This window comes from Diplotaxodon limnothrissa, linkage group LG12 (assembly GCF_057381915.1).
Source record: "Diplotaxodon limnothrissa isolate DT_005_m linkage group LG12, D_limnothrissa_male_GT1.1, whole genome shotgun sequence".
NCBI classification, from domain to species: domain Eukaryota; kingdom Metazoa; phylum Chordata; class Actinopteri; order Cichliformes; family Cichlidae; genus Diplotaxodon; species Diplotaxodon limnothrissa.
In genome coordinates, this window is record NC_140607.1 from 22,739,483 (window position 1) to 22,760,795 (window position 21,313).

The 21,313-nt window shown below is 40.6% G+C and overlaps 1 protein-coding gene across 1 annotated transcript; it reads right to left on the bottom strand.

The window, feature by feature from the left end:
- Nucleotides 1–438: 438 nt before the first annotated feature.
- Nucleotides 439–3,716, bottom strand: LOC146621339 (uncharacterized). The gene has a single exon (XM_085368541.1). The coding sequence runs from the start codon at nt 2,717–2,719 to the stop codon at nt 515–517; it is 2,205 nt and encodes a 734-aa protein (XP_085224667.1). The 5' UTR covers nt 2,720–3,716; the 3' UTR covers nt 439–514.
- Nucleotides 3,717–21,313: the final 17,597 nt, after the last annotated feature.

Consider the following 21,313-nt stretch of genomic DNA (forward strand, 5'->3'; position numbering starts at 1 on the left):
ATTGCTGAAAAGCAGTACAAACTCCTGGTTCAGCAGGTGTTTCAACTTCCAATAATGCCCAGTAGATGTCAGCAGAGTCCGCCAAACAGGAGGAGGGTTGCAGTAGAAACTGACCACCTCCCTCTGGCCCATTAGAACAGGGAAGCACAACCCCAGTAGGGAGAGTCACAGTTAGGCCTTGTGAAGAGCAGAGTATTGTGGCTCCTAATTTAATCAACAAGTCTCTTCCCAGTAAATTCACAGGAGCCTGTTTTGAACACACATAGCTGTGTAACAAAGTCTGATCTCCAACCGTTGTGGCGAGGGGCACGGTGTAAGGCAGAGTTTTAGGTTCCCCAGATATGCCCACCACTGTAATCACTGTGTCAGTAAGTCTTTCACGAGCAACATCCTTAATGGTGGAGTACGTAGCTCCAGTGTCCACTAAAAAGCTGCTTCTTCTTCTATCTACAGTTATGGACAGCATAGGGTCCGCCGTTGTCCCTTCACCGTCCTGGGCAGTCTGTGGGGTGTCCTATAGCTGGGGACCACCCTCGTAGTACTCCCACCCCATCACAGGCATCTGTGGGGCCGGGGGCACTTCAACTAAAGCACCACGAGGTCCACCTCTGTGGCCAGGATGCTGATAGGGCCCACCACGGGCTCCCCTGCCTCTTCCAGCAGCCGGGTTCAAAGGGCACGCTTTAGCCCAGTGTCCAGGTTGTCCACACCGGAAACAAACATACATCTGGCCTCCCCTACCACCTCCCATCTGACCCCTTCCCCTGAAACCACCTCTGTTTCCTCCAAATGGGGAACCTCTCTGCCCATAAGGGGCCGGGGAGTGATAAGCACCATACTGGGGGGGCTGTGGATCAGTTGGCCATGGGTTCGGATACAAATCAGGGGCAACTGGACCAGGAGGGGGAGCCGCAGCGGCCACAAGCTGCTTTTTAGGCTTGTCACCTTTTCCACCCAGGTCGTTTTTAGCTTTCTGCAGCTGAACCTTCAACAGTTGCAACTGTAAATCTTCGACGCTCTCCGCTTTATCATCAGACTTAATCTGCACTTTGTTAAGATTAAAAATCAAATGTTTCTTCCAGATTGCAAAGTCACAGTCCTGCAAATCAGGATTATCCTCCATTTTCTGGCTTACTGACTCCGGAATGCCCCTCAGCACCGCCCTTCTAAACCACATGCTCTGTGAACAAGTCCTACTGGGGTGATGACCTGTATGGTTCACCCAGTCTTCAACAGCCTGATTTAGATAATGGGTGGGATTTTGCTTTCCCTCCCATTTAAATTTCTGTAAGGTGCCTTGATTTTTGGGTGGGAATTGTTTGCGCAGGGCCGGTCCAATAAACCTCAAGGCCTGCATCAGTGGCACCTCGTTCTCATGCATGGTAGTACCCGCATTTTGTTCCAGGTCCGCTGCCTGAGATCGGGATGTGCACCTAGTTATAATAGCTCTAAAATCTCCCAGTGCGAGGTCCTGTCCAGCTGTGTATTTATCCAAACCAGCCAACCAGGCATTCCCTCCCTCCATTATGTCAGGGAGTTTGTCCACTAGGGCCTGGACATCTCCGAATGAATAAGGTTGATACACTGGTGTACGTTGCGCTTTAGTCTGGACCAGGGGAAACATGCCTGGAGGCTGAGGCACAGGGCCCTTAGATCTAGTCTGATATCCTAAACTGGGAGAGGTAGAGAGGGGTGTATTGTTAAGGTCACTGAGTTCATCATCAGTATCCTCAGTTTCTTTGCCTGGTGGGTTAGCAGTGTCAGCAAAAACGTGGGCTAAACTCATCTGTGTTTCCGGATCCTGACGGCCCACCAAAGACATGGTAACTGTGACATTTGGTGAAGTGCCAGGCTCAGTTTTTGCAGTAGCGGTCAGATCTCCCTTAACAGCGACAGGAGTGCTGGCAAAGGGGTTGGACCGGGAAAGAGGGGCTGACGCAACACGATTATTCACCTGGACCACTGACCTATGTTCATTTAAGCAGCTGCGTAATGCTGCTTCTAGATCAGTTAATTGTTGTTCAGTGGGTTCCTGTCTGTTCATTCGAACCGCAAATGGTGCGCTCGCAAATGGGTCAGTTAGGCCCTCAGATCCGGTTCCAAAACAATGGGACATAGAGGAGGGGGCTCTACTACTAGCTGAGGATGTCGCCGACAGAGAGGAGCTTCCTGGGCAAAAATGCTTAGTATCTATGGGAGTTGGAGCTACGGGCGGTTCTTCTCCAATAGTCATTATTCCACCAGAGATATTAAGTACCGGATATATGCCTGCTGAGGGAGGAGTTGAGGCAGAATAGGGAGGTGGCTGAGACCTATTTTTCTTCATGTGTGGTTTTGCAGTTTCCCATAAACACACCCAGTGATTAAATTTAGCTTTGCGGCCTGCGTGCTTATCTGCTTCCTTTCTGTGTCTCACCCCGCTCATCACACCTGCACCTGCTGCTGCTGAGTTGGCTTCTTCCTCTTTCTCTTTTGCCTGCATAGCCTTATTCTGCCAAATTATTCCCCAATTACCACTACTCCCCTCGTCCTTTCCCTTTTCTTTCATTAACCTTTCAGCTGTTTTCCTCAATGACTCTTTCTGCTTTTTTGCTTCTTTAGGCTGGTGTGTGGAGTTGATGACTGTCTCAACACATGTTAATTGTTCTCCCAATGTGCTAAGAATAACACCGGGACCCCAACCATCATCATTAGTTTCTCGATCTAATTCTCCATCCATTTTACTGTCAATGGAGGAGTGTTCTTTTATTGATTTTAAAGGAGAATTTGGGCCAGCTGGGTTTCTGCCTCTGTTAGGCACTAACAGCTGGGGCGCTGCTTTAAAGGTGAGTCAGCACTGAAATATCCCTTCAGGTGTTACCAAGCTTCTACCAAACCGGAGTCTGGCGGGTAACCTTGCCTAGAGCTTCCTGATAGGGGTGCTAGTTGGTTGTCACCTTGTTCACACGTCTCATTCACACTTCATACATTACCTGCAGTCACTCATTACCCTCCTTATGTATGTAATAAATGTGTAAAAAAAAAATTCTATGTGTGGTGTATTATTTTAACCAAAAGAGGAACCTAGTTCCTTTAATTGTGTAATCTGTGAACAACGGAGAACCAAACTGTCCTGCCCAGTGTTCCACAGCAAGCATTCAGCGTGTATTTATGTGTGTCCAATATCAAACAGAACATCAAAACATTTAAAACACTAAAATCATCGGGGTTTTAAGAAGAGATCCGTTTTCTCCTATTGATCAAAGGGACCCCTCCTTTGGACTCCAACCAGTACTTCTCCTTTTTAAGTTTTAGAGGATCTTTTCTAATAAAGTCCTCTGGGCCTTCCTAACCCTTCTGTAGTTTAGAGAATATTACTAAAAAATATTCTCAAGGCCTTTAACCTTTTAATTTGTTTAGAAAGGCGTTACTAATAAACCCTTTCAAGGTCCCAGACCTGCACTGAGGTATTTATCCGACACCGGAGAGCAACCCGTCGGCTGCAACCGTGGTCAGACCTCAGTTCACTCTTATCTTTATTCACTTATTCACTTATTTCTTATTCACTTATCTCTTATTCACTTGTCTGATTCTCAACAAGCCTTAAGTAAGCCAGACAATTTTGGTTATGAATTACTAGGAGTTTGGACACTAAGTATTTTTATAATGTTCAATATAGCAGAAATAAAAGGTCTGCTTACCTTGTTTTTGTGTGCACACAGCTTTTGTCCAAACTCCGTTCACTCAGACCACGGCCGATGTCCTCCCATCCGTTCCAGTTGACCTGGAGCGGATCCTGTTCCGTGACGCCAATTGAAGGATATAAAAAAAACAACAACAGCAATAGAATAATATTAAACACAAAGTGAACCCGTCTTCCTTCATTAAATAGGTTCTTTTAGATGTTAAGGAGGAATTGACTTAACCAGGCTGGCGGAGAATGAAGACAACCGGACACCTGCAGCAGATGGGGAATCAGTGAACTTTTATTGAGACAGAGACAATCTCTCAACACAGCTCACATCAGGAGATTCCCAAGATTTGCTGTGAGGATAGGTATATATTCTCTAAAACTTACAGGAGGGGGTTGTGAGGAAAGTGCTGCATTAGCAGAAAAACAACTCCATAAAAGGAAATCGGCCTTGGGTGTTCTAGTCTCTTCGCTTGCAGATATCTTCCACCTGCAGGATGAGGCGATCGCTTCTTATCGCTCTCAAGGCCAAAGTCGTGAGCACACATTTTTATTACACAGTTGCACAGTAACTTTAAAGCTGAACAATATTTAAAGCTGAATAATGTTTGATCGGATTATATTTTCTTCAATCCATCCAATTTAGAATATATTTCTACTAATGATCAGCTTAGAGTGAGTGCAGAAATCCTGCAAAGCATATTTTCCTAAATTCACCTGGTGTGGTCTGGATTGTTGTCGAATCTAGAGCTTATTCGTGTCCAGGCCATCTGACATTACTAATAGGGAATTGTTCTTATGGTGTTTCATGGTACGCTTCTCACGAAGATGCCTGATGGTTTTGATGAGGCATCATTTGTCGTCAACAATAATTTCCAAAGTCAATGACATTGTTGTTAATTAGTACTACGGAATAAAGTTTATTCAATGCATGCTAGAAACATGCTAGATCTCTGATCACTGATCGCAAAAGCAGTTATTTATGGTTTAGATAAATTAATTGTGGTTTAAATAAATGAATTAAAATAATGCCGGAAGTGTAGGAAAATGTGCAAATTGGATGTTATCAGAATTTTACAATGGGACCATTTCTAAACTTGCCCGAGCATGCGGAAGTGTCAAATAACGTGAGAGTAGAGCTGGGCGATATGAGATTTTTTCATATCACGATATGTTTTTTTCATTTCAGGCGATAACGATATCTATCACCATATAAGCCAAATAACTATATTTGTAAGATTTAAATGTGCCGTTGCTCACAAGTAAAATGTGAAATAATCAGCAGCTTGTTTTTATTTAAATATTTATTTCCCATAATAAGTTCAACAGGGTAGATGTACTTAAGGAACATGAGACTTTTTCAGATAAATAAAGGCAAATATTGCAAACTACACAAAAGGCAGCCGCTAAAGCGTTTAAGTTTCAAAATAGAACAAACGAAACAGACTACTAAATTGTCAATTCCACTTAGAAACAAAATATTAATTCTAAAAATAAATCTTAGTTTGTTTTACAGAATAACAGACAAAACTGACTAACTTTTGTCAATATCAAATAAACTGAGAACTAAAAGGAAATTCTCAATCTCTCCTTGTTGTATAGCTGAGCTTTTCAAACAGTTTTAACAGTTACTTTAGTCTGACAAAAGCCGAATGACGAATTAGCGCTTCCAGTCAGAGACTGAGGCTACGTCCACACGTACACGGGTATGTTTGAAAACGGAGATTTTCCGTTTTCGTTTTAAAAAATAATCCCGTCCACACATAAAGGCAGAAATGAAGGAAAACGCTGCTATGAACATGCCAAAGCAGCAGGTGGCGCTAGATTCCTAACCGTGCAGAAATGTTGGCCAATCAGAAGTCTAGAAGCCTCGGTGGGAAAAAGTAAACAAAGCTGCGGCATAGAAGCAGAACCGAGTCGTATGTGTGGAGGGACAGTAACTGTGTGTATATGTAAGCATTTAAACACTGCAGAGAGTAGAATTAACAGTAACAGTATTGTAGAAATTCATTTCACCAAAACAATAACGTGGCGCACAGTGTGACGCATGCACCAGTTTATTGTATTTCCAGACTTGCTTTCGGCACAATTTACAGTGCACGCTACTCTGTTTTTTGTCAGACTTGAAATAGCCGAAATACCTTCACACTACGGAACTTCTATGGCTCTTCCGTTCGACAATCTCTCCGGCATTGGAACCGTCATCTGTTTTCTCTTCGGTCACGCTCGGTTGATTTTTCTAGTCGGCACACTCATTTCCTCCATTACCCGCTGGCTGCTTCCCAAACAAACACACGTGCGGCTTGGCACTTGTGCTGTACGTAACAAGTCACGCGACGTGACGCTGCGGCTGTGATTGGTTCGGCTCTGCGCTACTTAGTTTGGATTGGCTGACCTTTTTTTAATTTTATTTTTTTTATTTTAAGAGGACAAGAGCGGCGAGGTCTATCGCGATAGCTTAATTTCTCTATCGAGTAAAAGTTATATCGCGATACATATCGTTATCGTTCTATCGCCCAGCTCTATGTGAGAGATTAATAAATCGGGCCTTTCCAGATTTCTGTTGCAACAATGAGTCCTCCACACATGTAGGAATGTAGATGTCTTACCATTGTATTGACAGTAATTTTACTTTTTTTTTTTTTTTTTTTACCAAAGCAAAAAATAGTTCAGATTTAAGTGTGGAGCTCTTGACCTTTAGAAAGTGGAAAATACAGAGCAGCCTTGGCAGAAGTTTAACACATCCTTTTTTTGTTTTGTTTTTTTTAAACCTGATAAATATGACGCTGTTCCCTAAAACTACAGTGGTTTAGCTATTCATTTGGATTTTTCTTTTATTATTATTATTATTTTTTTTTCATGTAGGACATGTAAAGACAAAAGGTTTAAAAACTTGAAGTGGTTGATTTTGTTAATGCCATATTTAGAACATGAAAATGATTTGTCCACTACATTTTATAATGATACCTCAGTGGTACTTTTAGGTTAATCAACAACTGTAGCCAAATGAGCTCAAAGAAATAAGCATCATACTAAACTTTTCTGTGCGTAATGGGACTGTAAATAGATCAAACCAGTATAAGTAAGTAAACATAAATTATACTTAAAAAAATGACTGTCTGAAACCTAAAAGTTTTGAAAATAGCTTTATGTGTGCTTCAGCTATAAAGTTAGTACACTTGTAAAGCTGGATAACAGGCAGACAGTTTGTGTTTACTGATGGAGTAGAAATGAAGCCTGGCTGTCTGTTGTGGAGCCCAATAAACCCCAAAGCTCTCTCCATAGCAGCCTAATACTACCCTAGTGCTTCTAGTTTTGCGCTATTGCCGGCATACTTCCTCTTTGACATAAATCAAATCTTAGCCAGAGCTATGAAAGAAATGTTTCTGGGTAAACAATCTGAATGGTGATACTGTCATTTTTATATGGCTATTACAAATAACACAAGGTATTTCTTAATAAGATTTAAAGCAGCAGCGCTATCTAATGTCTCTTTAATAATGGATTCTAAATGGTTAATGATTGGTTTGCAGAAAACCATATAAATGATTGTTTTGAAGTTATAATGGAGATTCTAAATCTTGGTTTAAAAAGGTTTAAAAAGAGCATTTATAAACATCACTTGGAGGCTGTTAACGAGGTGAAATGAAAAGCAGACCTTTCAAGGTGACATGTGAAAACCTTTAGACGGATTCTGATTCACTCACTGTTTGTTTTGCCCTTTCCTGTTTGTTTGGTTAGGCTTTAACACCAAAAAGTAAACTAGTTTTTTAGTTTTATGTAGGGATAGAGAGTTAGCCCAGGATACATTAGATATGGTTTGATGTGGCCCCTGGAGTTGTTTGCACCTACTCAAGACAATTCTTCCAGTTTCACCAGATGTGCTACCTCATGTTTCAAAAGCATCGCAGAAGCTGCTTTCCACACTGCGCTTAAAATAATACCAGCTCTATTTTTCACAGAAGTCATGTCAAGCTGCACAGAACAGATGATGAGGGCAAGAAGTCAGCAAGGAAAGCCATAGAGAATCTTTACAGCAGAGAAACAATTTACTACAGTTTCTTTACTTACAAATGTATTATCCGAGCTGTCATAGTGCCGAAGTGAAACCATGCAAGTGCAGGAAGAACTCGACACAAAAAGGCACTAGACAGCTGGTGGATTCAAACCCAGGACCCTCTTGCTGTGATGCAGCAGTGCTAACCACTGCATCACCCTCCCAAATGTAGTGATTTGTTGGATAAATAATGAAGCTTAAAGATTTGTCGTGCAAGCATTTTCAGCAAATTTGTCACTTAAATGTGCAACTGCCTTCCTCCCTACGCTGAACACAGTCGAGTCAGGAGAGCCACAAGTATAGGAGAGCACCTTCACAGAGAAATATTTGCAGCTTTCGTGAAGGAGTTAAACCCTGCCCACACAGTCACTTGAATTGTTGCGAGATGTTTTTAAAGTTCCTAAAGGTCAAAACTAAATCCAGTAAGAATATTGCTTGGCAACTTTTTTTCTCCTTTACTGTTGGATTTTTATATCAATCTCTTTTTTTCTCTTCCATTATTACTGCTTCTGGTACTGAAAAAGCAAATCTAAGAAAAGTCAAAGTCAGCACTGTTGCTACTCACTAAGAGCTCCCCTCCCACAGTTACAAGTAATGATATCACTTTTTGAAATTGAACTGCTTAACCAATGAATGTTATTGTAAGGCCTCAGCATTTATGTGGACATACCACTGGCTTTCTATCTCAGGAGGGGCTCAGTACTTGTGTGAAACCCTGTTATCTGCACCACTTTTAGAAAGAGTTCAGTCACAGCAATGCTCCTTTGCCGTTGCTAGGTAACGTGTAGTTTCTTGCCAGCTGAAATGTTGTTCAACATCTCAGCAGGATGATGTTGAGAAGAAATTGTTACATATTTGCAACACTTCCTATTCAACAGAAGAAGTAACAGCATGGCGCCCACAGCATAAATTGAGGGCAAATTCACTAAATCACTGGATCTTATAGCAACTTTTTCATTTTAGAGAAGAGGTAGTGGAACAGATTGCACAGTGCTGCCTGACCAAAGTACATCCACTGGTGGCTCGATTCTTATGAGAGCATTATAAATTTAGACTATGGTAATAGAGTGGCCAGACTCTCAGTTCTGGAAATGACTTATTATGTGTCAGTATTTTTTTCTCCCTCTTCAAGGTATTTTGACTTGAAGTGTAAATAATTAATTTCCCTATTTAAAGAGCGTCATGTTTGATTTATAACCAGAGAGGCGCAGCAAGGGGACTGTGTAAGGGTGGTATTCACTTCCTGATGTCAGAAATGCCACCGTTCCAAGCTGGGTAAAAAAACAGAAGATGAAACTGCAGAGAAATTATCGCTGCATAATGAAATAATAGGTGAAAATATGGTGTGACCATTTTTAACAAAAAGTAACAGTAATAAGAAAACTGCACCTTCACAGCAAGAGCATAATAGTACAAATGTTTTGTGGAACATCCTGCTCTTATTTTATGGCAGGATGTTAATATCGGCACTATAGTTTTTATGCAATCTGAGATAAGCCCACCGTTCCACACACACTACCAGTCAAAAGTTTGACTATTTACATTGTAGATTCTCACTGAAGGCATCAAAACTATGAATGAACTCATTTAGAATTATGTAGTAAACAAAAAAGTGTGAAATAACTCAGAACATGTTTTATATTTTAGACTCTTCAAATTAGCCACCCTTCGCTTTGATTACTGCTTTGCACGCTCTTGGCATTCTCTCGATGAGCTTCATGAGGTCGTCACCTGAAATGGTTTTCCGGTAGTCTTGAAGGAATTCCCAGATATGCTGAGAACTTGTTGGCCCTTTTGTCTTCCCTTTGCGATCACTCTCCTCCCATACCATCTCGATCAGGTAACTGTGGAGGCCAGGCCATCTGGTACCTTGTTGGCGTCTCACAAAGACACGGCACATGGAACCAAAGATCTCAAATTTGGACTCAACAGACCAAAGTACAAATTTCCACTGGTCTAATGTCTATTCCTTGTGTTTCTTGGCCCAAACAAATCTCTTCTGCTTTCTGCTTTTCCTTAGTAGTGGTTTCTTAGCAGCTATTTGACCATAAAGGACTGATTCACACAGTCTTCTCTGAACAGTTGATGTAGAGATGTGTCTGCTACTGGAACTCTGTGTGGGATTCATCTGGGTTCTAATCTGAGGTGCTGTTAGCTTGCGATTTCTGAGGCTGGTGACTTGGATGAATTTAGCCTTAGCAGCTGAGGTGACTCCCGGTCTTCCTCTCGTGGGGCGGTCCTCATGTGAGCCAGTTTTGTCATAGCACTTGATGGTTTTTACAACTGCCCTTGTGGGCACATATTTGATGTTGATTTCTACAATGTAGAAAGTAGTAAAAATAAAGAAAAACCATTGAATGAGAAAGTGTGTCTAAACTTTTGACTAGTAGTGTACATAAGTGTCATCTTATAGGAAAAAAACAACTTGAAGTACTTTTTCCAAGACTCTGGAATTGTACTAGAGGGAATATCCTTAGTCAAAAAGATATGCCGTCATTTGGTGTTTTGTGAATATTGCGGAGAATTCCTACAATCTAAAATCTCCCATATGTGTGATCTGGCAGCTGCTATAGATGATGAGCCCTGTAATTTTCACACTCATTAAATCATTCAGAGTGGTATTTTCATGTTGAAAAAGTGCACTTTCACCAGGATGAAAATGTTTCCTGCAGAAATGCTGCACTGGTTGCAAACACCCTTCTCTTTAGGGAAAGAAGCCCCAAACAATAAGATTGAAACCATGACAGTAAATTGACCCAACAGAATAATTCATCAGCCCTGTAATGACCTGTAATGTTCTCTTTGGGTACAGTACACATACACTTCAGGTTTTAAGTGTTATTTGGCATGTGGAAGAACCCTGAGATCAGGGTAGAAGTGCAGTGTGAGGAAAAAATTGTGTGTCGGGTGTAAGATGTTCCAAAACAATCTGTTAGGATTACATATAAAAAACATCATATAAAGATGTTTTCAATGCTAATAGAAGTTGGAGAAAAAGTAAAACCATATAACTTTCCACAGAAAGGACAGGCATGGGGAGTTTGCTTTTATTAGTTGTATTAAAATGAAATCTTGTATTTGCTTTTGGAGTCAAAGTGCTAATATGATGCTTCTTTGATTATCTATCATGCTGAAACACACTTTGTAAAAACAACTTTTGAATTCCCTCACTAGGATTTGTGCCAAGCCAGTCTTGGAATTATTGCCAATTCTGGGGATGTTCTCAGATAGCCCTGGAAAGCCTTTTCCACTCCCCAATGTTATCTCGTTCCTACTCTTATATAATACATCTATGTCTCATTTTACTTTTATCTTTCTTTAACTTTGTACATCTTTTTTCTTGCATTTCTCTAACTCTGACTCCAATTCTCTGGCTCTGTGCTGCTCCTTTTTCTGTCTTCTTTGTCTTTTCACTCTGTAAGAACAGTTGCCAAACATGATGCTTCTGACAGAAAAGTCTGTCCAGTGAGGGAAGTGATTCACTGAAGGTCAGCCCTTATCTCTCTCCTTCTGTCTGCTCTCTATTCTCACATCTAGTGTGAACATACAGACACTCAAACACACACACACACACACACGCGCGCTCATTCAGATTATAACTAGTTTCAGATGGGAGCTTTGAAGCCATGGAAGGCTGGCTTTCTTTCATCCCAGCATTGACTCATGTTCCATTTTCATAATTTGGTAATTTCATGAATATGTAATGGCTTCCTGTTGACCTGACTAATATGAAGTAGATGCACTGACACACACACAGACACACAAACACAAATAGACAGATGTAAAATGTCTTAAAGAAAAACAGCCACTCAGTAGATAATTCCAGATACTGCAGCAGGACATAATCATGCAGCAGTTTAAATACTGTGGGAAGGTAAGTGCTTCACTTGAGTTCCTGGCAGTGGTATGCAATACTACAGTTTTGATATAGCTCTAATACTAAATAAGTACAAGACCAGTACTGCTGATAGCAATTACCAAAACCAATACTTTTAATTTATGAAAACAGTGAGTCATGATACTGACAAAACTTTAATGAACACTAAATCACTGTGATTTTTACTTTCCACAATAACACACACGCACACGCACACACACTCAAACAACTGGCACCTGCTCCAACAGTCCCACAAGCTACCAAAGCTCAACAGGACTCATTTTTCAGCTTGAAGGCTCCAGATAAGATGGAATGATTACAAAATTGACACAACATAAGACTCATTATAGACAAGTTGTGACAAGAAGATTGGGTAGTCCATTCCTTCTGCAAATCCCATCAGATTTGTCCCTAAATGTGCACTGAAGTCTCCCAGTAGGATAATGGAGTCGCCAGCTGGTTCAGCTTTCAGCACCCCATCCAAGTACAGCAGGAAGGCTGTGTATTCTGAAGTGATGTTTTCCCCACAGACCCAAAAAATAGTCAAAGTCATTCCCCAGCTCAAAAGCTCAAGGAGGAAACCCTCCTGTCCCACAGGGGAAACTCCTACATCTCAACCAACTCTAGTGTCCAGCCCACCTTCAGAGCTCATACCGTGAGTTGTGGTAGGCCCAACTATATCTAGTCGGTATTTCTCAACTTCATGCACAAGGTCAGCCTCTTTACCACCCAGAGAGGTTACATCCCACATCCTTAATGCCTGTCTGGGCAGCCAGGGATTGGACAGCCAAGGTCCCTGTCTTTGCTGGAACAAAAGATCAAAGTATAAGAACATGTTAAAAAAAGAATGACTATAAGAATGAGGAGGAAGAAGTTTAACCCTGAGAGTTATCTTCCTTTAATAATGAAACTTGAAAGGGCAAATTCTTCTCAAAATGTTCTTAATAGTGCTGACTTAGAGCAACCCTTAAATAAATAATAAACAAATTTTGAAGATCCCTGAATTGTTTTAATTCCTAATTTTGAAATGAGTTCAAAGCCAGCAGCAGTCACTTTGCCTGCCTTTCAGTCCTGTGGAATCAAACCAGCAGATGCCAACTTGTGTCTTTAAAAATGGCATCTTCCTATTTGCATATTATTACTATTATAATCCAAAAGGTCTAAAAATTCTTATTTTACAAATGTCTACATGATCACAGTTTAAAGAAAGATAAATAAATAAGCTATAATAAATAATGAAAATAAACTGAAACGTATACCAATTACCAAGGGAAACCTAAAGAAAAATGAGTAATTCAGCTAGAACTAGACAGTGATTTTTTTAAGCACAAAAAAACATCACAATGCCTTTAAAATACTAAACTGGTGCGAGAAGAAAAGTGAGAATCAATTTGAACTGGTAAAAATTTGAGAAAAGTGAGCGAAGAGGAACACAAACAATAACAGAAACAGTTGTCTCTTTAAGGAAAAGTAAAAGGGTATAGTGTGAGAAGAGCTAAATGGCACATTGTTTGGTAGAACCTCATAGGGTTCATGCATGTTTCTCCTTCTCTCTGTCTTTGACCCCTGCATCTCTCCTTTCTCTTATCAGGCAGAGTGCAGACATGCGGACCGCCTGCGGAGAGGTGCTCACGAGGCTCAAACTGCTTTCCTGCTTCTTCCCTTTCTCTGTTCTCTCAGCTTGAGGTTGAACACCACTGGGGCTGTGATTCAGTGCAGTAAATTACCCCCCCTCACCCCCCCCCCCCCCCAAAAAAAACAAAAAACCCCCCAAAAAACCCCAAAAAAACAATGGGCACATACTTGCATGCTTGATGTTCAGAATAAAAATGCAGAATTTGTGGTTTGTCGTATTCAGACATACACTCACAGTTTTAGCATTTTACTCACAAAACCATGAATGTGCACAAAGACTACTGAACAGTATGTTTGTTATTTGTGTGTGCATTTAACTTTTGCACCTGCTTCCGTGACATAGCAGAATTATAAGTTGTTTGTGCACCTGCAGGTCCTTCTGCATTTATTAGCATCTCTTAATTACAAAGTTTTAATGAGAATGACACTGGAACCTGATTTAAATATAATTGTGTGGATGTAGTATTGTGTGTGTATTCATCTGCACCTTAATTTACACCTGTGTCTAATGTAGCTGTTAACAAGTGCAACAATTACTGTTGACAGAGGACTGGATATTATTAACTAACGGGCCTGTATTTCAAAGGAGCCTGTTAACCCTTTAGAGCCGATCGGAGCGGACACGCTCTGTTTTGCGTAACTATTTTTAAATCCCGGTAGCTCTGCAACCACGTGAGCTAGCGCAATAATTTTTTTTGGATATGAAACCGGAGGAGTTGTACTCACATCTTATGCCATCAGCTTGTCCTAGGTCACGGTTTCCTTCCACATAAAGCTTTGCAAAAACTGCATAAAAAGTGCTTGCAAGAACAAAAACATAATATTCCAGAAACACGCGTTGCCAATCCGATCAGCTGTTCATAACACTTCCTATGTTGGAATAGACGTCAGCGCGAACTTTTGCATTTCCGCCATTACCTGCCCGAAACCGGAAGTGACGTCATTTTGCGGAAATGTAGTCTTTTTTTATGATCAGGGCCTCAGGGCATATACTGGTCTTTTTAAAAGTTATCTTTGACTTTATGACTTTCTGTGTCATTTCTGGGATGCTTAGGACTCATATTGCACTGCTGGAAATAGTTTATTTTGATGCATATGCTGCTTTTTTGCAAATTTGCAGTATAATATTTATTTTCGTTTTTCCTGCAGTGTATAAAAATTGGTGTATTTCAAAAATAAAACTATGAAGACACTCAAAATAAATTTCCTGTGGTGGGAAACTATTTTGTGCAACTTTTTTGTATTTACAGTTTTGAGGGATAAGCCTCTTAAATTTCTCTAACTACAAATATATGTTAAAAAAGCAAAAACGATTTTCAATTTTTTTGTAGTTTATTGCACTTTTTTTGCAATTTATGTAATTACTATGCACTTAATGAATACATATTATTAAAATCTGGGCTATAATGGTTGTATTGATGTATAGCAACTTGAAATGCTCCCAAAAATGGCTCCACAGCATGTAAAAATATAATATAAGCTCTGGCGGACTTGGTTCTATGGTAGGTCTTAAAGGGTTAATGATGTTAAAAGATCATTGTTACTGTGTTTAGAGAGATGTGTTTGTAGGTGTTATCTTTCAGACAATCAGGATTATAATTTGAACTTGATTTAATTACAATTGTGTCCATAATGTAAATATTTTGACTATGATTTTCCAAGATAGCAACAAGAGTTTGAGTAAGTTTCTATGTCATGATTTAACCTTCACTAAAACTTACACTCACTGGCCATTATATTAAGTACACCAGCTCAACTGCTCAGTAATACAAATATCTAATCCAACTAGTGCTGTCAGCGTTAATCTCGTTAAAATGATGTTAACGAACTAACCACGCTAATGCGTTGACGCCTTGAAGCCCCATGCACGGGGGCGGGGCTAACTCGCTAACGGAGATTTTGCTATTACCATTATTTAAATGGCCAAGCTAAAATTCTGTGAGACCTCCAGTTATAGATGGACAAATTGGTGATGGCTAACCAACCGGACATAGTAGTGGTGGAATAGCAGAGGAAGAAGCCTGTAGAGATAGCTGTAGCTACACCAATTGATAGCAACATCAGGAAGAATGAGAAGCTTGAGAAATATCAAGGGCTAGAAAGGTGCTTGAGAAGATGTAGAGAGTAAGGGTAACAGTGGTCCTTGTGGTAACTGGAGCACTCAGGACAGCGACCCCGAAACTGGGCGAGTGGCACCAGCAGATCCCAGGAGCAACCACTGAGATATCTGTCCACAAGAGCGCAGTCACAGGAACAGCGCAGATACTGTGCAGGACTCTCAAGGTCCAAGGCCCGAGGGAGGGACTTGAGCTTGAAGGACAAAAAAAGACAGCCAGGACGAGTGTGGATTTTTTTGTGTGTGTGTACATTGATAAATGGAATAAATGGAAAAAAGACATTTTTAAAAAGAAAGAGCTAAGAGAATCAGAATTGCATTCAGCCAGCTGCATATCGTAGGTTTTAATTAATTTTCCCACTTAGTTATCAATCTTCATCCATGCGCTCTCTTCATTCTTTCCCTAATTCCTCACCACGTTTCTGTCATCCCTCTGAATGTAATATGCTATTTGTTTCTGCTGAGGAATGATGTGAAACATGTTTTTATCCAAATCTGGTTGATACAGCCAGAGTATTCTCTGAAGTCAAATTAGTTCACCACTTCACTAACCAGAGTAGACAAAAGTTCTTGTGAAAGCCTCTACCCACTTTGTTTGGAATAGGAAGGAAAAATCCAGTGATTCTGATTCCATTATCGATATCACCTATCCATTTGATTCTTATTGATTCTCATTGGGTTCCTATCTGCTCAGCTTTCAGATTCACCTGTCATGGCCTCCGTGCCTCCCCAGCTGGTCAGATGTTTTTGTTATTGTTGTGCTCTTTCTCTCTCTCTCCTCTGTCCTCTGTCTGCCTGGGCGGCACCTTTGGCCCATTGGCCTAGCTTGATTACTCACCTGCCGCTGATCTGCCTGATTACCTTGCCACGATTTAAGATGGTGGTTCAGTGCTTCTTGTCACTGGATTGTTGAGTAACCAGTGTTAGTGCAGCCCCGGCAAAACCTGTTTATCCTGTGTGAATCGCTAGCTTCTCCTATAGATTCCCCTGCACCTGTTCCTGTTTCCTGTCCCTGGATTATCTGAGAGTGGCTGAGTGGCGAGGTGCGTGTGGAGCGAGAGTGTGAGTTACTAAAGAGGAAGGTTTTGCGTGTGTGTGGACCTTTTCCCTTCTTTCCCATGGATATATATGTATATACAGTGTTGGGAAGGTTACTTTTAAAATGTATTCCATTACAGAATACAGAATACATGCCCCAAAATGTATTCTGTAACGTATTCCGTTACGTTACTCAATGACAGTAACGTATTCTGAATACTTTGGATTACTTAATATATTATCATGCTTTTTACAACAACGTGAATGTACTATTGCTGTGTGATTTATTACTGTTACTGAAGGTCCGCGACTCCGAACTGTAGTAAAGGGACCTCTGACTAAAACGGCGGGGTCCCTGTCGGCTCGTAGCCGAAAAATAGCTTTACTTTGTTGTGTGGGTCAACTTTTCTTGCGAAAGAGAGAGAGAGGCGTTGAAAGACTGCTCCAACGGAACTTATTGTTTTCGGAGGAAAACACGAACACGGTGTACAGTCGAGTCTTAATAGCTTACTTACAACTGGGCTCGTCAGGCACTCTTCTTGGCTGAAGTGGTTATTATTATATTTACATGCTTCCAGCTCCCGTTTTTCCTCGATGACAACTCCTACCTTTCCACTCCCCTTTTTCTCCCTCCTCGCGCTCACAGACCCATAATGTGTATGGCAGTCCATTCTCCCTGCAACACGGACTACACTGCCCATGATGCTACATTCTTTAGAGCTATGCTTGTAGCATTCTGCCTGTTAGCTTAGCACAACAACAACGAAAAGGCGCTCTCTCACCCAGGAAACACACAGTCGCAGAGAGAGAGAGAGAGAGAGAGAGAGCGTCGCCCTGTAACCATGGCAACCGTAACGCTGCCGCCTGGAACAAAGAGCTTAGCTGTCAAACAAAACCGAAACAGTCCTGACCCGCGACAAAATGAAACAGGAAAGTACCGCAGTGTAATCCATTTATTTCAACAAAGTAACTGTATTCTGAATACCACCCTTTGAAACGGTAACTGTAACGGAATACAGTTACTCATATTTTGTATTTTAAATACGTAACGGCGGTACATGTATTCCGTTACTCCCCAACACTGTGTATATATATATATATATATATATATATATATATATATATATATATATATATATATATATATATATATATATATATATATACACACACACAATCCCCATCCCACATAGCAACAATTGGTATAGCCCGGATCTAGCCCACACAATGTGCTTACACATGGCCCACATACCGCAAAGAATGACGGCCCTTTTGGTGGCCCAGATCTGGTTTGCCATAGGTGGCCCACACATGGGCCAGCATAAGGCCAGTTGCAGGCACACTGGTGGTCCTGTGGTGGCCCATGTGTGGATTACCTCTAGCAAACCTGGTCTGGGCCAACAAGAGCCGTCATTCTTTGTGGTATGTGGGGTAATGTGTAAGTTGTGTGCTGACCCAGAACAGTTTCAGCTCTGGCCCCAGATGTCAGCCTAATGTGTACCTTAAACAAGCCATGTAATAACAACATGTGCTGGAACATAATAGTGCAAACGTAACATGACAAAACTCTGCTTGGACAGTGAACGGACTGATTGTTATATTGCACTTTTCTAATCTCTAATCTCCCAGATTACTCAAAGTGCTCTGTACAACATGGCACATTCACCCAATCACACACTTTCTCTAGACTGAGTGCTTCCTAACTACTTTCATACACATTCATACTCTTGACATGCAGAATGGAGGATCTAGGGATCGAACCACTAACCTTCCGATCAGTAGATGACGTCCTCTACCTCCTGAGCTATAGCCACCCAGTGGCAAACATGAGTAAACCCTCACTAGGTTTTGGATACAGTGTACACTCACAAACCTGGCAAACCTGCATTTGAAGTGTTGAGTACCATAGTAGTATAGTATTGCAACATGGCGTTTGAGTCTACCAACTAAAATAGTAAAATAAGAACATAAATAGTGCCATCATTGCCAGACCTGGCCCAAATCTTGTTGACATACACCCTGCCATGACACCAGTCAGAAGTGCCAGGTTGATGCCGGATGCGGGCCAGACCGGTTTTCTATGAGCCTGGGCCACGTAAACCAAACCACAATCGGGCCAGATGTGGCATGCCATCACGTAATACTTACCATGTCAGAAGTCGGCCAGCAGTGCCGGCTTGACACCAGAGCCGGGCCAGACCTGTCTGCTATGTGGGATGGATTGTATATATTGCACTTGGTGTTTCTATAAATAAATTGTTGACTTTCATTTTGAAACTACCTTGGTCTGCGCTTAAGTCCGTTTGGTCCCGTGACATCACAAGCATCGCTAAGCAGCATATCAAAGCAGCACATCAAAGACATTATGTCAGATTTAATTGCATGCTGATTTCTATGATCAAATGTCACTCAAAAAAGTAATACATTACACATATTACACAGAGAACCTTTCTTAAAAGTAATGCAGTACATTATTTAATTACTCCCAGTATTTTTTTACATTACTCTTATGTTACTCTTGCATTTTTCCATAAAATTACCTGAAACACATTGATTCATAGTTACCATTTAATAATATAAACCCATAGGCCACAGTCCTGCACACCAACACAAATCTCTGTCTTGATGAGGACACATGTATGATCTTTCTCTTAGTATTTGGTTATGAACACAAAGCCAACAGCACAAAGCAAAGATGAAAACCAGCACAAAGAGACTTTAAAGTGATCACCACAAACATTCTAATGTAGAAACATGAACAGGGAGAAACGGTGGCTGTTTGCTGACTGCTCATTACTGCCTTTTTTACCTGTTGAAGTTCAGGGTCTGGCTGCTAGGCTGGGGGTAACGTTCACATCTCTCTGAGTTCCTTGTTAGTTTAGCATTAGCATGTTGTCTGTGCAGGTGCGTGCTAAGAGTCGAAGTTGTGTTAGCAGCATAATTCAGTTGTTTCTCTCCTGGATGCAGTTTGCACTTTACCATTGCCCTTTTGTGCAATAAAAATACAAGTAATTTCTATGTCCACACTGTTGACTGCGCCACTATTTTTCTACTCTTGCATACTAACTGAAATAAAATGACTTTAGCACAAGTGCAATTGAAACCGATAAGAGGAATCGATAGGCAAGCAGACTAACAATTTCAAGGAATTTTACTACTGGATTTCCATCCCTAAGTAGAATTTCTCATGACTTATTTTTGTAGCTCTGTATGTTAACTCTGTTGATATCACAGCATTACATAATGTTACATAATAGATTAGTTGTTAGAATGCAAATTTGTATTTCTCATTTTCATTTCTCCCTTTTTAATGTCCTTCTACAACCTTTTGACATCACTTTTCTTGCTTTTTTTCTTTACTTTTAACTTTTCACTATACTCCACTATTTTTCCTGTCAGCCTCGCTTACTCAGCATGTGCATGTTTCTCCAGTGTGGTCTGTAGCTTGTTTTGGTGTTATAGTATATTTGCATTTCCTGTCACTGACTGCATAGACAGACTATATAATCTTACCAACAGCTGACAGGCAGTTTGCTATCCATGGCTGAAACAACTGCCTTCCACTGTTTTTTCTTTCTTAGTTTTACAGAAGTCATGAAAACTTGTGTCCTCTATCTGTTGTTTAGGTTTTGAAGCTACTGGGGGGACAACAATATAAATAAAAACTGTTCTAAAGTTCCTTACAGATACTTATCTAAACATACTCCCAACTGTTCATAGTGGGACATTTCTATATTTGTTCACTTCAGTTATAAAAAAGTAGGATAAAATATGGTCCTGTGCTCCAGCCTCATTACGGGAGTTAACACATCACTTCTGATGGCAAAATGGTGATGACGATGCCACTTAATTTATAATACTAATTTAGTCAGCAGTAGCTTGTCGGTTTAATAGGCTTGCATGGTGTTTCTCTAATGAACCTGGTTTTATGTGTAAGTACATGCCGACCTTCACAATACACCACATATATAACACTGGAGAAGATGCCTGTAAAGACAATGCAGATACAACAATTTCAGCCTAAATGCATGGGAGTAATACGAGAATACTAAATCGTTCCTATTTAATAGCAAACTGAGCAAATATGCTAGAGAAAATAGTTTGATTTTCTCTTTAGACCCCTAGAAAATAATGGAAGTTAAATCACAAATGCACCGGGACCTTGCTGAGAAGAGGTATAGATTGGCAATAGTATATGTACACATCCTTGAGAGCTGAAATACTGAAAAACGGGTAAACAGATGTTGTCAGAAGTAGATGAGTCAGCTAGCAAGGGGCTGTCAAAAAACAAACACGTTTTCCTCTTTCTCACTTCAGATTCATCTCTTTTCTTTTCTTTCTTTCTTTTTTTTTTTTTTTACAACTCTGAATTTGTGTTTCATCTTTCTCTCAAGCCTCTTTTTCTAATCATGCTTGGAAAAGCTACTTTTATGCCAGGGACCGGCATAAAAGAATGTTTTTGATATGTGTCACATTTCCCGCCACTTAAATAAGAGGTTGAGCAATGTTCCAGTTCATAAGTTTAATTGGGGCATTTACAGTTTAAAGAGCTGGAGCCTATCCCAGCTGTCAGGGCAAGAGGCTGGGTACACCCAAGACAGGTCGCCAGTCTGTCACAGGGCATCCAGTTATTATTTCAACGGCTATGCTCTTATTTCATGAATATAACACATTTTTTGATCACTGTGTCTTCTTTACAACTTTTAAATGTTAAAAATAAAGCGAGGATGATTTCACAATTAATATTCTGGATATCATATTTGATTTCTAATTAACTTCTCAACATGCAACAGAAAAACAGACCTGAGCACCTGTTGTTGAACTGTCATGTTTTACTGCTGTGGATATGACCAGCTGTATGTCTGAGATCATGCTGCAGGATTGATGACTGGTTGCATTTCTCCTTCATGCTTACATGAA

Excerpts from the sequence above, each read along its gene's own strand:
- LOC146621339 (XM_085368541.1), bottom strand. The coding sequence starts at position 2,719 with ATGGATGGAGAATTAGATCGAGAAACTAATGATGATGGTTGGGGTCCC.